The sequence below is a fragment of the Meriones unguiculatus genome, chromosome 3, assembly GCF_030254825.1.
Source record: "Meriones unguiculatus strain TT.TT164.6M chromosome 3, Bangor_MerUng_6.1, whole genome shotgun sequence".
Lineage (NCBI taxonomy): Eukaryota > Metazoa > Chordata > Mammalia > Rodentia > Muridae > Meriones > Meriones unguiculatus.
Window position 1 is genome coordinate 175,241,355 of NC_083351.1, and position 16,278 is coordinate 175,257,632.

At 44.3% G+C, this 16,278-nt stretch overlaps 1 protein-coding gene across 1 annotated transcript in view; it reads left to right on the top strand.

Moving 5' to 3' along the window:
- Ptpn13 (protein tyrosine phosphatase non-receptor type 13) overlaps positions 1-16,278 on the top strand; it is a 158,088-nt gene that overhangs the window by 106,440 nt on the left and 35,370 nt on the right. The window contains 10 exon segments of the mRNA XM_060381048.1: positions 3,877-3,966; positions 4,360-4,467; positions 4,619-4,750; positions 8,523-8,980; positions 9,854-9,982; positions 11,617-11,710; positions 12,724-12,809; positions 13,482-13,644; positions 15,549-15,763; positions 15,878-15,976. Of these exon segments, the coding sequence (XP_060237031.1) occupies positions 3,877-3,966; positions 4,360-4,467; positions 4,619-4,750; positions 8,523-8,980; positions 9,854-9,982; positions 11,617-11,710; positions 12,724-12,809; positions 13,482-13,644; positions 15,549-15,763; positions 15,878-15,976 (1,574 nt within the window).

Genomic DNA, 16,278 nt, shown 5'->3' on the forward strand with positions numbered 1-16,278 from the left:
GCCTGATACGGGCGCAGTCTTCAACTCAGAGCACGCACGTGCTTGCCTTGCCTAAAAAGGGGTTACCCACTACTCCTCCTGCTAGAACTGCCCTGTTTCCTTGAAGATGTCAGCACCGGGATAGCTTTTAATCTTGTCAGAAGCAGATCGTGCTGTTTCTAGGTAACTGTGAATCCATCACTATAAAGCATAGTAATGAAGACCACTTAGCACCCACAGGAGCTTCCTGAGAGACAAGCAGGTCCTGGTCAAGAGGGCTTACACACAGTAGGTGTGACTGCATATGCCACCGCCACGTTTTACCTAAAGAGCTGAAAATCTCAAGTTAAGATTCCTTTTTATTAACTTCCAAATAGTTGAAATAAGTTGCTGTATCGATAGTACATATTAATAGGAGACGAGAATTATTTTAAGGATCTTAGCATAAGCCACCCTGATATTCATGCTTTTTTTTTTCCAGATAGGCCTCAGAAATGTCTTCATAAGTAAAGAATCTGCCTCACAGAGATTCACCAACTCTATTCATTGAATTAACTATAGGCATAGATATACCTCAGAAACTCCTCCCAATTAAGAAAAACTGAAAATGAAAAAGTATTTTGAACATGTGGTATGTGCAGAGACTGAAGAAGGACGCTCAGCTTGTGTGTGCTCAAGTATCGCAGCCTGAGCACGTGAGCCGGCCGGGCCTCCTCACTGATCTGAGACCACCGAGGCTGAGCCGAGCAGGGAGAGGGTTGGCAGAGCTTCCGTGACTAATCAGACACTTGCTCAACAGAAGCGCAGGCTCTGCTCACAGCCTTTTGTCCCCGGTCTTCTGGCCATCTCACCTGTGCACATCTTGGGGCAGAACAGTGGATGCGCTCGGGAGCATCCTGCCCTATCACCTCCTTTACACCCAGGGTGACGCTGTCACCGTTGGCACGGCAGCAGCACTTCCTAGGATCCCCCTGTAGGCCTGACGCCTGCTTTCGGAATGCAGCCGTTTGATTGACATTATTTTTTCCCTTTTATTTTAAACATTTTTTTTCCTGACATTATTGACTGCTGTCTGTTTTGTGCTAAAGCTAGACCTTGACCTCATCACACTTGCTGAAATAGCAGCTTTCGTATCTGTTGCCTTGTTTTACTTCCCCAGAATTCCAATGGTAGAAACTGCTAAGAAGGTTGCTCGGTAAATAGGCGAATGATAGAATGACCAGGTAACTGAGTGTTGAAGTGGCCGTCAGGAATCTTTGAATAAGGAAGCTGTGTTGCTTCTAATTAGGCAGTATTTGTGCCCTCGTGCACGCACGTGCTCACACGCACGCGCACACACACACACACACTTTGCACACACACACACTCACGCTGTATTAACCAGGAGAATGTTATCATTCTCTTAACAGCCTGGTAGAAGTGGAAATGAAGAAACTGGCCTTCTCATTCTTTGAAAGAACATTTAAACCTCAGGAGGCCATTCAGAAAAGTGAGGAAAGGCAGAAAGACTCTGTGTAAACCAGATGGACCATTTCTTCCCAGTTGTGAGCTTTGTTGCCGTGTAAAGCCTGGCATGGTTAAATGCCTCTCTCTTCTTAAGCGACAATAGCGAGAGGAACCACATTTCCCCTGGTCTAATTTTTATTTTGTCTTTCCAAACTGCCAGTGAATTTGCTTTTGTACTAACTTCATGCATTTGGGCTTACCACATACCATGGAATAAAGAATTTCGTCAGCTTGTAAATGTCCACGCTCCTTTGCGCTAAGAATCTAAATCCGAGGCTTGGGCGGGGTGGAAATTCAAAGGCACCAACGCCACTTACTGGCTTTGCAGTACTCCAGTTATATCGTTGCTTTTACCACCTTAATTGAGTACTTTTTACCTCAGTTATAATGTGGCCTTTTGTTTACTGTAATTGCTATGGGTCTTGTTATGTGTGGTTTTATCTTTATTCTCCCCCCCCCCCGAAGAAAAGAATTGAGGATGTGTAGATAACACATCCTCCTCTCATGAGGAGCCCGGGGCACTTTCCTCAGTACTGCCTCTCCTTCAGGGCCCTCACAGCGTTACCTAGTGACGCTCTGTGGTAATTTCATCGGAAGCTCCTTACATGCCACATTGCTGTACTATTGCTGATTACCAATGAGCCCCAGCTCCAAAAGGGCATACGAGCTACAGAGAGCATCAAATTTGTATTGATATGGCGATTGAGACACAGGCTAGCTGGGTGGTGGTGGTGGCACACCTGTAATCCCAGCGCTCGGGAAGCAGAGGCAGGCAGATCTCTGTGAGTTCGAGGACAGCCTGGTCTACAGAGAGAAAAACTCTGTCTCAAAAAAAATTAACAAACAAACATAAAAAGCCTGTCATGGTGACACACGCCTGTAATCCCAACACTTGACAGGCAGAGGCAGGAGGAGCTCTAGGACAGCCAGGGCTACACAGAGAAACCCTGTCTTGAAAAACACAACAAAACAAAAAAGACAAAAAAGATAGGAAATAAGGGTTATTGTTTCCTCGGGGGAAAATAATTTATGTCTAGGCTTTGAAGTGTACTTTTTATTACTAGGACATCACTGCATATTTTGTCAGTTACTAGCTTATAAATACTAATTTAAGTCCATGCATGGTCTTAAATGTTGGAACATAAGGGGAAAAAAAGATTATAGTGAAACGATAGTCTCTGGGGATTGTTTTAGGGTTGGTTTGCTTGTTTTAGTTTTTCAAAAAGCATCAGTATGTTTAAGAATAATACAGACTTAAATTTGAAATTTCAATTTATAAAAATATATTTCTGAGTGCTAAGACTCACCACTGTAACCACCTTCATACGCAGACCAGTATACTTTGTCACGTTACAGTCACTGTTACCTTGCTTGTGTGTGTGCATGCCTGTGTGTTTGCATGCATGTGTGCATGTTTGTTTGTCTGTGTGCTTAAGTTGTTGAATTTTTGCTTAATGAGTCACTTAAGTGTTATGTTTACTGCCTTAATCAAGATGTTTGCAAATGATAAGGCAATTAAGGAGAAATTAGAAAAAGCAAATTGTAGTTCAGGTGTTGAAATTCATTTAGATAATTGAGCTAACTACCCTTGACGAAGTATTTTTCAGTCATTATTCTCGATGGTGATCCCAGCTCTAAGACTGAGAAAGTTACACTGTTTACCCTCATCTACAAACCGGTGGTTGGAAGTCTTTGGAATGTAGATGTGCTAGACAAGTTATTTTATGTTAAGTCCACACAAGTAGTACGATTTTTAAACGCCAAATCCAGTTTATTTCATTACCACTTTATTCCGAACGTAGGAATGTTTTACTTCTTTATAAATGATGTGCCACACGTTTTGGGGGGAGGTTTTTATTTCTTACAGACGGTATTTTTCGTTTATCTGTGTGAGTGTCTTACCAGCACGTATGTCAGTACAGCACATGTATGTAGTGCCCCAGCCACTGCCACGTGGTGCTAGAAACTGCAGGAGCAACGAGTACTTCATGCTGGTCCTCCCTCTCCCCGGGCCTGAGAGAAGACTTTAATATGACGGTTGTGGGCTGCAGCAGAAAGATGTAATCAGAAAGCCCAAGTGTGGGGTCCGGTGCCCCTGCAGCAGCGGCCGGCTGTCGCGCAGTGCACAGCATCTGTCCCCTGATACATGTACTCACGTGTAGCTGCACGTTGCTGATTCAAGAGGGACGGTTTCTAGGGAATCCGTGGGATGCAGTGTGCTTGTAAGTGATAAGTCACTGCAAAGTGCCAGCAACCCCAGTAACCTGGGGTTTTGTTTTCGAGCGATCAAGCAATCTATTAATATTTTTGCTGGTGTTTAAATGAGAAAAAGCCGATAAAGGCCTACGCTTACTCTGTTTATTTTCTTTCTAAATTGCAAACTCTCAATAGATACACTACACAAAAGATGGAGCGTTGTGTCTTCACCAGAAAGAGAGATCACGTTGGTGAACCTGAAGAAAGATCCAAAGCATGGCCTAGGTGAGTCAGCGTGAGAGTCCGAGGGAGAGAGGGGCACACGGCCTAGCACCGGAGCCACCAGCCACCACTCTCCCTTTCCTTGTTTTTATTTGCTTAATGGTTACCATACAGACAAGCGGGATTCCTTGTGACGTTTTCAGGGGCATGTATCATTGTGGTGTGCCCCTTCACTGTCTTTCCTTTGCCCTTCTCCTGGGCATCAGCACTAACCAAGATGCTGGGCCGCCCACTTGAGTTTACTATCCTCCACCCCGGTCATCAAGGGTAGAGACAGTATGCCAGAATGATTTCATACATGTTAATAATTTTACCTATGTTTGTTTCAAGCAGACAGATCGTGAGGCATTAAAAGAACCAGTACCATACAAGTCTTCTTAATGTGCTCTTTTACAGGATTTCAAGTTATTGGTGGGGAAAAGATGGGCAGGCTGGACCTCGGTGTGTTCATCAGTTTGGTCACCCCTGGAGGACCAGCTGACTTGGATGGATGCCTAAAGCCTGGTACTTCACATTTCGATAACTTCCTATGTGCTTTCCAAGACACGAATTTGTACAGAGGGCGAAACTGGGGCAAAGCAAAAATAATGAGAGAGGGTAGACTTTTCAAGGTCTGCTCTGGGTTGCTGAACATGCTGGATGGCGTCTTTTCCAGGAGACCGCCTGATATCTGTGAACAGCGTGAGTCTGGAAGGCGTCAGTCACCACGCCGCCGTTGACATTCTGCAGAACGCACCCGAGGATGTGACGCTAGTCATCTCCCAGCCCAGAGAAAGGCCGTCCAAAGGTAACGCGGTCGGAGTCACCTTAGAAGCGCCGCAGTGCGTTCACCCAGGAAAATGGATTTAAGCCGTTTATTTCCTTTCCGACAGCTTGTCACATGCCCATCCAAATGTCGTGATTTACGCATCAGCATAACCTTTTTCTGCATCACACATCTTATTAATACGTACAAAAGTGAATTCGGCCATTTAAAATTGATGTCACATACATCCCACTGACTTGCTGTGTTCACTCTCAGCCCTGTGAGAATTAGAGCTGGTTGTCATTATTGATGGGGTTAAATAATGCCGACCTGTAGAGTTCTGTCCAAACATCAGCTTTTATGAACAGGAAAACAGTAAAGCAGAAATGTAGCAAAAGCCAAAGGACCATGTTCTTGTTGCTTAAAAAAAAAAAGTCTTCATCCTGCCTTCCTCCTTCATGTCATCCTGCCTGCCTTCCTCACACAGGCTCCCTGAGAGGACTGGTGAGGACAGCACACCCTGAAGCAGGCAGCTTACATGATAAATAGTGCCACAGGCAAAAGCCAGGCACCAGTTCACAGTCCCCACTACCCAAACTTCCTGCCTTCACCAAATGCCCTGAGCAGACGAAGCCCCACTCTACTCAGAGAGCAAACGATGAAAATTAAGTTAGGATTACTACATTCCAGGAACATGATAAGAACATAAAGTGTCCGTTAAAATGTCCATTTGATTCTCTTTATTAATTGTAGTTTTCAAAAATTAGCAAAATTCTAGGTGCTGTGTGCGTTACTCTCCTCCTTGAGATACTGGAAATATGTTGAAGAACTTAAAATTAGAGCTGGTATTGGGTGCACACCTGTAATCCCAGCCTTCTGGAGGAGGAGGCAGGAGGTCTGCCACAGGTTTGAGACCATCTTAGGCTACAGAACAAATGCCAGGCTAACGAGGGTCACATTGCAAGACCTTATCTGAAAAAAAAAATAGCTTAAAACGCATTTTAAAATAGTCTAGATAGTGTTTTGGGCATAATTTAGATGCAGGGATAAAAGTTGCAAAACCATACTTTCATGGGCTGTGCTATGGCACAAAGTTTCTTAAATTTTACAGCATTTGTCCATGGTTTGCTCTTGTATTCAGTAACTGAAACATGTACAGACGCGTGTGAATATGGATCGTGTGTGTTTGTAAATGTTGCATAAGCACTTTCTTATACACACTGCACACTCCAACGAGAGCCCTTCTTACTCTTAAGCCCACTGTTTTATGTGAAGGAATGCAGCTGCAATTGGAAATTTGTAGCATGCCTCTTGAGTTTCAAGCAACCATGATATCTCTCTCTCTCTCTCTCTCTCTCTCTCTCTCTTTAACCATAATATTGGTCCCCACTATACTCTTGCTGTAGAAAAGGGAGATACATGTGAATTCAGAGTAAAGTCATTCCCCTAACTCCTCCTCTAAAGGATTTTTTTTTCTTTTGATAGATGCTCTCTAAAAAAAATGTATCCATTTGTTCAGATGTTTATTGAGTATGTAGAATATACCCACGCATGCCTTCGTGGAAATGAAACTTTGATCAGTGGAAATGAGCATTAAACACCAGCTAGACAAATGCTTGGTTGCAGCTGCTCTGTGAGGGGTGAGGTGATAAAGCAGTGCATGGTGAAATGTTGCCTTGTGTGGTGACCAAAGAAGGTTGTTTTGTCTTCCTAAACTGAAATGTGATTATGTACATTGTTTTCCTCAGGAAGCTAGATTAATTTTATGATGATGTATGTTACAAAACTCAAACAAGCTAGAAGGTTTACCAGTGTGTGCTGTAGCCTTTCCCTCTCAGTCATGTATGTCACTAAGGAGGGAGGTTTTTGTGTTGGTCCATTTGCTGCCGCTATAACAACAGATAGTAATTCCCCACCCAGTTTTCTCTGTGGGGGATAGTTTTTAAGATAGGCTCACTTGGTAGCCCAGGTTTGCCTGGAATTCACGAGTATAGGCTGGCCTGAAGCAGCCTGCCTTCTGCCTTAGCCCCCAAATCTCAGCATTCACCATGCTGGGCAAGGACGGCTAATTTAGAGAGGAGGTTTATCTCCTACAGCTCTGCAGCCTAGGAACTGATGGGCAAGGGACTGCATCGGGTGTAGAACTTCTCGCAAGCCATCCCATGGCAGAGCTTGTGCACAGGAGATGTTGGAGTGAAACTGTGCTCACACGGGCAGTAACCCATAGACGTGAGGGTGGACCTGGTGGTCTTAACACTGCCATCAAGAGCTGCCTCAGTCTCCACAAGCACTAAAAGGACTCATTCCTATTATAACAGCTCTCGCTCTCTGTCTCTCAATCTCTCCTGCCTGCTCTATCTCTCTTGTTCTCTTGCCCTATCTCTCTCTCTGCCAATTTCTTTGAACTTCATTAATGTTTCTGTCTTCTTAATGTGGCATTATATCCTACATCATGAGAAATGTAGGATATAATAATAAAAATAACTTGTTTAATTTTATGGGCATGGTGGTATATGACTTTAATGCCAACACTCAGAAGGCAGAAGCAGACAGATCTCTGAGTCTGGGGCCAGCCTGGCTCACATAGCAAGTTCCAGGCCAGCTAGACAATGTAAGACCCTGACTCAAAAATTTATGTATGATATATATACATATATATTTCTAGAAGTTAGAAATCTAAAATGAAAATGAAGACTATATTCCTTCAGGTTCTGACATGTGGTACTAATTTGCCTTGCAGGAAGTTTGTCAGTTTGTAGCCTAACCAAGGAGATGGGGCAGGGCAGGACTAATGACTAGAAATACCACTTCCTTTTTGTTTTTGTTGTTGTTGTTGTTGTTGTTGTGTTTCATCCAAATAGAGGGAAAGAAGGACTTCTAATGTTAAACTGCATATCCTTGAGAAATGCAAAAATGTGTTACTTATTTGAATTCTTCGTTAGATTATTACTATTCGTATATTACTCCTGTGTTCCTTAGGAGTTTGGGGTTTTTCTTTTTTTTTTTTTTATAGCTGTGATTATTTTTGTTGTTGAAAAATACTTCTGCTTGCTGATTGCTCATTATTTGTTTACTTTTATTTTTGGTGTCAGTTACTATTTAAAAACTTTAATACTTTAAATTCACGTCTGTAATTCTCATAAGTGACTTTGGTGAGGACTGTGTGTAGATGGCCCTTCTGCAGTGTCACCTGTAGCCCAGAACACACAGGCTAGCTGAGCTGTGCCTCCGTGGGAGAGAAGAAATTTGTATTCACAGGTGCCTAGGTTTAAGTTCAATACCCTCAAAAATAAATAAGATGAAATAAAATAAAAAGGCAAGGGTCCCAAACCAGTCTGCCAGGATAATCTGAAGCTGGCACACACTAAACAGGACCCAAAGGCTGGCTAGGGATGCAGCTCAGTGGTGATGTGCCTCTCTGGAGTGTGTGGGCCCTGGGTTCAGCCCAGCGCCGCACTCAGACCGTTCAATAAAAAGACTTAAGAGTTTTAGAGACTTAAAAATGTATAAGTTATTTCTGGAATCAGGAAAATCTTGAGAATGTGGAATGGAGACGGAGCTCTGGAGTTGAGACCCAGGACGCCTTGAGTAAGAGCAGTCTGAGGAGACACGGCAGAAACCAGAGACTACTATTGGCTAGGACACATGCAGCACATGTATATGTGTGTGCCTACGTTTGTGTGTTTGTGTATGTGAATGTGTGTGCTTATGCGTGTATGTTTGTGTGTGTATCTACAGGCATGTCTGTGTGTGAGTGTGTATTTACAGGCAAGTGTGTCATTGACTGTTATTCTGGTTGGATCTGAACTTTCAGTGCCTTCTACTCCTGTGCATTTTGCCAATGGAATGAAAAACTACCTGAAGAAGCCATCCTCCATGCAGGACAATGCTGTGGACCCTGTGGAGGACCAGCCCTGGCCGCGTGGCACCCTGAGGCACATCACAGAGAGTCCGTTTGGGCTCTCTGGGGCCCTGCGGGAGGGAAGCCTCAGTTCCCAGGATTCCAGGACTGAGAGTGCCAGCTTGTCCCAGAGCCAGGTCAATGGCTTCTTTGCCAGCCACTTAGGTGACCGAGGCTGGCAGGAGCAACAGCATGGCAGCCCATCTCCATCTGTGGCATCCAAGGTCACCAAGAAGGCCCCCTCCGACAGTAACCAAAGCAGAGCTGACCGGCCAGGTGTCTCTGATGCAGCCGAGCACTCTGACCGAGCTGATTCCGACACAGATGCCCCCACCTGTGCGAGCAGTCAGGAGCATCAAACACCAAAAAAGGCATGGTTTGATTTTAATGCTTTGTGGGCGGGGTACTTTCTATTTATTTATTTATTTTCATTGAACAGAGCAGAAGAAGGTACATCTGTTAGAGAGTGATATGACCTACTAAGATGCTTGCATGACTCCAGAAAGGAAGAGCAGTTTGTATTTTTCGCTCCCACCTGCTGCTGCAGTTCATGCCAACTGGCAGTCAGAAGCTCCGACTACCAACCCTGAGGGGCTATGCTCAGATTAAGCTTCATCCCTGAAAATTTAAGTCATCACTTGCACATTTAATGTGTCAGTAGGAGAACTTTGGTATCTGAAAGACTGCTCAGATGGATTTGCCATGGAGAACCAGTGTTCTTCCGAAGTTCCAAGTGGGTGATAGCAACAGCGGTGGAAATAGCTCATTCTAGAAATGATAGGAATGTACGCTCCCACTCAGGACAGCAGACGGCCAGCTCGCAGCTTTGTTCACAGGAAATGCAGCGTTCGTCTCAGGAGTCTTCTGCCCTTCGGCATAGGCTCGGCCATCACTCCTTTGTTTGTCGGGTGTGCAGGCACAGCAGAGCAAGCGTGAGGTGACTGGCCTAGACTCAGGGTTCCGCCTACTTCAAACTCAGGAACCGAGGAAGCCCAGGCAGAACCCAACACTGAGTTCTAGGTTCCCTCTGCCTTGTCCAGCTTCATCTTCTGGGTGTCGGTTTCCTAAACAATAAGATAAGAGTGCCCTGAACCATAGTGTCTGGAAAGTCTCGGCCTTTGTGGCTTTGATACATTCTATTCCCTAATACCTTGCTTAAATTTGTTTTTTCTTCAAAACCTATGTTGCCACTAACAGTTCATTTTGGCACTAATTAGAAATCCTCTTTGTTTTTCTTTGTTAAGGAATCTTTCTCCTCAGTGAATATATCCAACAAAATGAGCTTTAAAACTTCGGCATCACCTCCTAAGCCCGGAGAAATCTTTGAGGTCGAACTGGCTAAAAATGAGAACAGCCTGGGAATAAGTGTCACGGTACTGTTCGACAAGGTTTTCACATTTTCTCTTCTTCACTGGCAGCAAACTTCTGGTAGCCTAACTCATTAGCTGAGTTATTTTGCCTCAGATGGGACACTTGTCGGATGTTTCCAAAATCTAAAACTTGACTATCTTAAAACTTTTTAAAAATTTGTACTCTACTCTTTTCTTGCAGTTAAAAAAAAATTGGCAATTCCTTGTTCTCCACACATTTCATAGTTGCTTAATTTCAGAATAACGTGAAGAACATGATATGAGCGGGTGTTTCTCACACACATCTCCAGTGCTTGCATGTGTGAGGTCAGGAGATGCTGTCTCTTTACTACATCTTTAGTGCATCCTAGGTACTAATTCTCTCCAAAATATATACTACCTTGTAATGTGTCTAAAACCTTACAAGTAGAGGTTCCAAAACTGTGCATGTAGCTTCCAGACAGTGAATACATGTCCATAAGCTAGTTGATAAATTACTTTAGAACTCTGTAATAGGTTACTCCTGAATTAGGGCTTCCTCACTTATCCATTCTAAGAGTTACTGATCGTTACACAAAGCAGTTAAAAACATGCTTGACTCAGCACTGTAACGTACGGACGTCAAAAGCCTAGCTCCCCACACGGTTAGAATATAGTGCTTCTCTTTTGCTCCTTTTTAAATAATTTGCACAACTGTTTCAAGGTGAAAGAATAATACGTTTCATAAGAGGTAGAAAACTGATGTGTTAGATCCTACCTGTAGCATTTTTTAAAAGCTTCCCAGGGCATGGGAGATGAGTCACTGGGTTCATTTAAAGAAAAACAAAACAAATCAGGATGCACAGCTCACACCCATGCCCCAGCAGTGGGAGGCAGGGGCATTCCAACCCACGCTGCTCATCTGGTCCAGCCCAGGCAGTGGATTCCATATTCAGAGGAAGACCCTACCTCAAAAATTAGAGAAGCAATTAAAAAAGACACCCAACATGAACCTCTAGATTAACATGCAAACACGTGAATGTATGCCTGCGCATGCATGGGTATATGCACACACACACACACACACACACACACACACACACACGATGTTTTAGGATTTTTGTTGTGTCCTTTGAGACAGAGTCTATCCATGTCGTCCTGCCTTGCCTCTTGTAACTCCACCTGCCTCTGTCTATGCTGGGATTAAAGGTGTGATCCACCACCCTGGGCCTCTTTTAAAGATAAAAGCTGCTTTAACTCCAGGGATTTGCTCTTAGATTCATTGATACAGCCTAATGTATATACCCTGGTTGTTTCTTGGTATTTATGTTCTCACACTGAACTTGTTTAGATGGACTTTGCTTTCTGGAACGGTTCCTTACCTAGTCAAAATACAGCATATTGACACTTTCTGGACTCAATAAAGAGGGGAGGGGGAAAGGGCGGAGGGAAGGAAGAGAGGGAGAGAGAGAAAAGAGAGATGTGGGAGGGAGCCAAAGAACAAACTGACTTTGCTGTTTGGGGGCTGTATGTGGCTAACAGCTGCTGGGCACTAAACTAACTGAACCTGCTGGTGTGGAGTCAGAGCTTTCTCTGAATCGACCCGTGTGTAGCGCTCAGCTTTGGAAGCATGCAGGTGTTTTCATGTCAACATGCGCCGCTCTGTCTTTTCCATGTAGGGCGGTGTGAATACCAGCGTCCGCCATGGTGGCATTTATGTGAAAGCCATTATTCCCAAAGGAGCGGCAGAGTCAGACGGCAGGATTCACAGAGGTATGATGTCTATGTGGAAACAGAAATCACATGCACAGATATCACAGAAAATGAGAAATCAAGAGCAAGTGTGCTGGTGCACGCTTTTAACCCCAGCACATGGGCGGCAGAAGCAGGCAGGTCTCTTGAGATTTCAGGGCTCCCCATGGTGGGTTGCGGGTCATCCAAGGCCGCATAGAGAGACCCTGTCCCAGAATCCCAGAAGAGAGAAGACTTTACAGAGTTTCGGAGTCACACAAGAACACGCTCAGCCTTAAAGCTCCATTTTAAAATCTGTGCGCTGGAAAGTTGAGTTGGCCCAGCAGTTAGGAGCACTTGTTCTTGCGGAGGGCCCTGGTTCGATTCCCAGCACCACACGGAGGCCCATCACTTCCTCAGGCACGAGACATGCGTTTAGTGCATAGACAGATGTGCAGGCAAAGCACTCAGAATTAAAAAAAAAAAATCTAAAGCAAAGTATATATATATATATTATATAATATATATATATATTATATGCCACAAGTGAGCCTCACCCCAGCCTATGCCTTATCAGAAAGTGGCTGAGGGATTCCATGGCCTCTTACTGTGGTCGACAGCATTGTGCTGGTCAGAGGGTCGACAGCGAAAGTGGGGCATCGCAGACTGTCTCTAAGAGCTTACTTGCAGCATGCTTTCAGAGTGTGCTTGTATAGTTCTGCTTCTCTTTCTTCGTGATTTAAGTGTGCTGCTATAAATTCATGTTATTCTAGCCAGGTGGGTGGTGCACAGCTACAGTCCCGCACCTGGGAAGCCGAGGCAGGGGGCCGCACGTCACAGCCAGCCTGGACAGGGCAAGGGTCTCACTCTTACATCGCTGGCGTTAACAGTGTTTCCTTCCCACATCCTTTTGGATGATCAGGAATACCTGTTCAATATTCAGTCTCCCCAGCATCTGTCTGAGTCTCCCCAAATTAATAGGAATTAACTCGGCATTAAAGACCCTATGGAATGTTTGTTTGTGATTCACTTGAAAACAACTTCCTGAGTTTCAGGTGACCGTGTGCTCGCTGTCAATGGAGTCAGTCTGGAGGGAGCTACCCACAAGCACGCTGTGGAAATATTAAGAAACACAGGACAGGTAAGAGTCATGACAGCAGCCGGCTGTGATCCTAGAACTCAGCAATGAGGACGTAATCCCAGGCTCGCTGGCCCTGTCAGTTAGGAAGCCAGGCCATCGTGCAGCCTCCCAGCTCTCCCTGTGGCCCCTGCAAGGCAGAAAGCAAATCTTCTGAGGCGATTCTCCACTGAGGAGGCTGACCCTCTGCCAATGGCAGCTTTAGCCAATGGCCTGATGGGAAGTGGCGGAGGTTGCGTTTTTAAATGTTTCATAAACACCTACAAATTTCTAATGATTTTTTATTCCTATAGTTCTTCAGCCCAAAAGTTAGATTCATTGTATTCAAATACCTTTTGATCAGGAGTTGACCAAATTATTTAAAACTGTCTTTTACTGTCTGATGACTTTTCCCCCAAAATTATCTATAATATGCGCGTGCAGGCGCACACACATTTGTATTTATTAAACATGTTTTATAATAGCCTTTTCTCTTATTTTCATGCAGAAAATAATAAAAAATTTTATTTTGAGACCTTCAGTTTCCTTCTTCTGTTCCTATGTTATTTTTTCTCTCTGCCCATATTTTGGTGGACCAGGCTGTTAGCTGCTTTATTTTACCTCCAACTACAGAGTCCTGAGGTTGGCCTAGGTTATCCTTCTCCTCAGTTAACGATGTGCTGCCCACTTTCTCAGGTGGTTCATCTGCTGTTAGAAAAAGGTCAGTCAGCAGCACCCAGAGAACACGACCCTGCAAGCCCACAGAGCGCCCCCACAGACCACGAGGCCCACGGCCCTGCTCCAGAACAGACGGTGAAGAGAACAGCTTATGTCAAAGACTACAGCTTTGTCACTGAAGGTCAGGCCTTGAGGTTCAGGTCACGCCATTAAAATTCTTAGCCTCTTCAGACTGTGGGTTTTACATGTTGAGTTAGAATTCAGACCTGAGTATCTCTGTTCTTGTCAGTTACAGAACTCAAGCAGCACCAGGCTGAGCAGCACACACTGGAAGGTTCAAGGCAGTGAAGTCATGTCTGAATGTGGTCATTTAATAATACCTTAAATAGCTTCAATGATTATACACTGTAATAATATATTCTGAAATGTTCGTTTAGTTTGTTGAGACATGAATCATGGCTCATTAATAAAAGTGTAGCCCTCTCACCTCAAATAGCAGAATATACAACAGTTACAATATATAGGTGTCAATTTATTTTTTGTTTTGCAAAACAGGGTTTCTCTGTGTAGCCCTGGCTGTCCTGGAACTCACAAGGTAGACCAGGCTGGCCTCAGACTCACAGAGATCCACCTGCCTCTGCCTTCTTGAGTGCTGGGATTAAACATGTGCACCACCACACCTGGCTAGTTGTTAAATTTTTAAGAGAAATGTGGTAAGGCAAAATGTCTATATAATGGGATGGCTTCAAACCTTCTTGCTCTTAAATTTTGTTTCATTTTGGGTTTTGATTTTGAGACATGCTCTAACTCCATCACTCAAATTGACCTTGTTTGGCCTTTGTTTCCTAAGTGCTGGGATTACAGGCACATGCAATCAAACCCAAGTGCTGGGATTACAGGCACATGCAATCACACCCAAGTGCTGAGATTACAGGCATATGCAGTCACACCTTGCTATGGAATTTTTATTTCTACAGTTAAGATTTCCCTGAACAGGAATCTATTGAGTACTTCCCAAGTACTGGTCTTCTTAAAATGTGCCAGCTTATATAGACGTGATAATAAGTGCTAAGGAGCCACGAGGTGAAGGCTGGTGCCTAATGAGTCCTCCTGAGGCGGTATGTTGTTAACCCTGGCGTGCCCGCTGCTCTGAGATCCCTCAAGCGTTTCACATATTCTTATTTAGAATTGCTGAGTCAGGAAATGTTTTCTTTTTAAATTTCTGTTTATGTCACAAATCTTAGTGACCCTGTGTCAGTCCAAATCATGGACCACCTACATTTCTGTTTTGACACTGAATTTAAAGGCGTGATCTACTTGATCATATCCTTCTTTCCTTCTTTCTTTAAATGTGTACGTTTTTTCTGGTTTTAATTTTATTCATGTATTTCACTTGCGTTAGAATGTCATTGTAACTTACCTGGATTAAATTGGGCTTCACCAAAGCATTGCAGTATCAACTTACCCTCCATCAGCCCAGGCTAGCCTTTTTTGGGAACGTCCCTCTTCGTGGTATACCTGAATTTTCTTGTAATGCTCCCCTCCCTTTTTCACCTTACTCTTGTGTGGTCCACTGAAAGTACTTGACACTGACCCACAGCTTCCCTCTGACCCTCGCTTATCCACGCTTCCCTTTCTAGCATCTCACTTCAGTTCACTCAAGTTTCATTAGCTGGGGAGATGGCTCAGTCAGTCAGGTGTGTGCGAAGCAAGTGTGCCCAGCACCCCTGCAAAAGCGGGCATGCTGGGCACCTGTCAACAGGTGCCAAGTAATGAATCAGTGCACTCCAGGAACAGTGGAAGACCCCATCTCAAGAAATAAAACATAACAGACAACAGGTAGAGGGTAACACCTGACATCAACCTCTGGCCCTTGTACACACACTCACACAGACCCCTACTTGCCTCCATCACACACAGATCAGAAGATAAGAAAAGTTTCCTTAATGGTAGGCAGAGAACGTGATAGTGTTGGTGAAAGCGTGCCGAAACAGGCTTTGTTCAAAGCATGTCTGAGAGTATGTTCTCTGTGTGTTATATGTACATAGCGAAATAATGTTTCACTTTTAATTTTTTTTCCTCTAGATAATACATTTGAGGTCAAACTGTTTAAAAATAGCTCCGGCCTAGGATTCAGTTTTTCTAGAGAAGATAATCTTATACCGGAACAAATAAATGCCAGCATAGTAAGGGTTAAGAAGCTCTTCCCTGGACAGCCAGCAGCAGAAAGTGGGAAGATTGATGTTGGTGATGTTATACTGAAAGTCAACGGGGCCTCACTGAAGGGGCTGTCTCAGCAGGTGAGCTGGGAGCTTAGGGCGGGGGCAGCATTTCAGTGATCTGAGGCTGGGCGGGTGGGTGCCAGCTCTCTACTTCCTTCCGGCCTAACCTCCTCTTCCTTCACGTGCCTCCAGGAAGTCATATCTGCTCTCAGGGGAACAGCTCCAGAAGTGTACCTGCTCCTCTGCAGACCCCCACCTGGCGTGCTACCGGAAATCAATACTGCGCTTTTGGTAAGGTCGTTGGATGCTGATTTCTGTTTTCGTAGAATAGCGGTTTCCTAATTCAGCTGCAGGTGTTACCTCGTGGGTTGATATACTGGGATTCACACCTCAATATTTAACTAGACAGTGTTATCTTATATGCTGAAAATCTGCCTTTGGTCTATCAGCTTCTGAGTTCACTCGAGGGGTCTGGAAAGAAGATGAGCTGGAGCCAGGAGCTTTCCCCTGTGTCCTGGGGGAAGGGGTCATGTGAGCAGGACATAACAGCAAAGCAAAGTGGTATTTAAAACTAGATGTAGCATTTGAAGAAA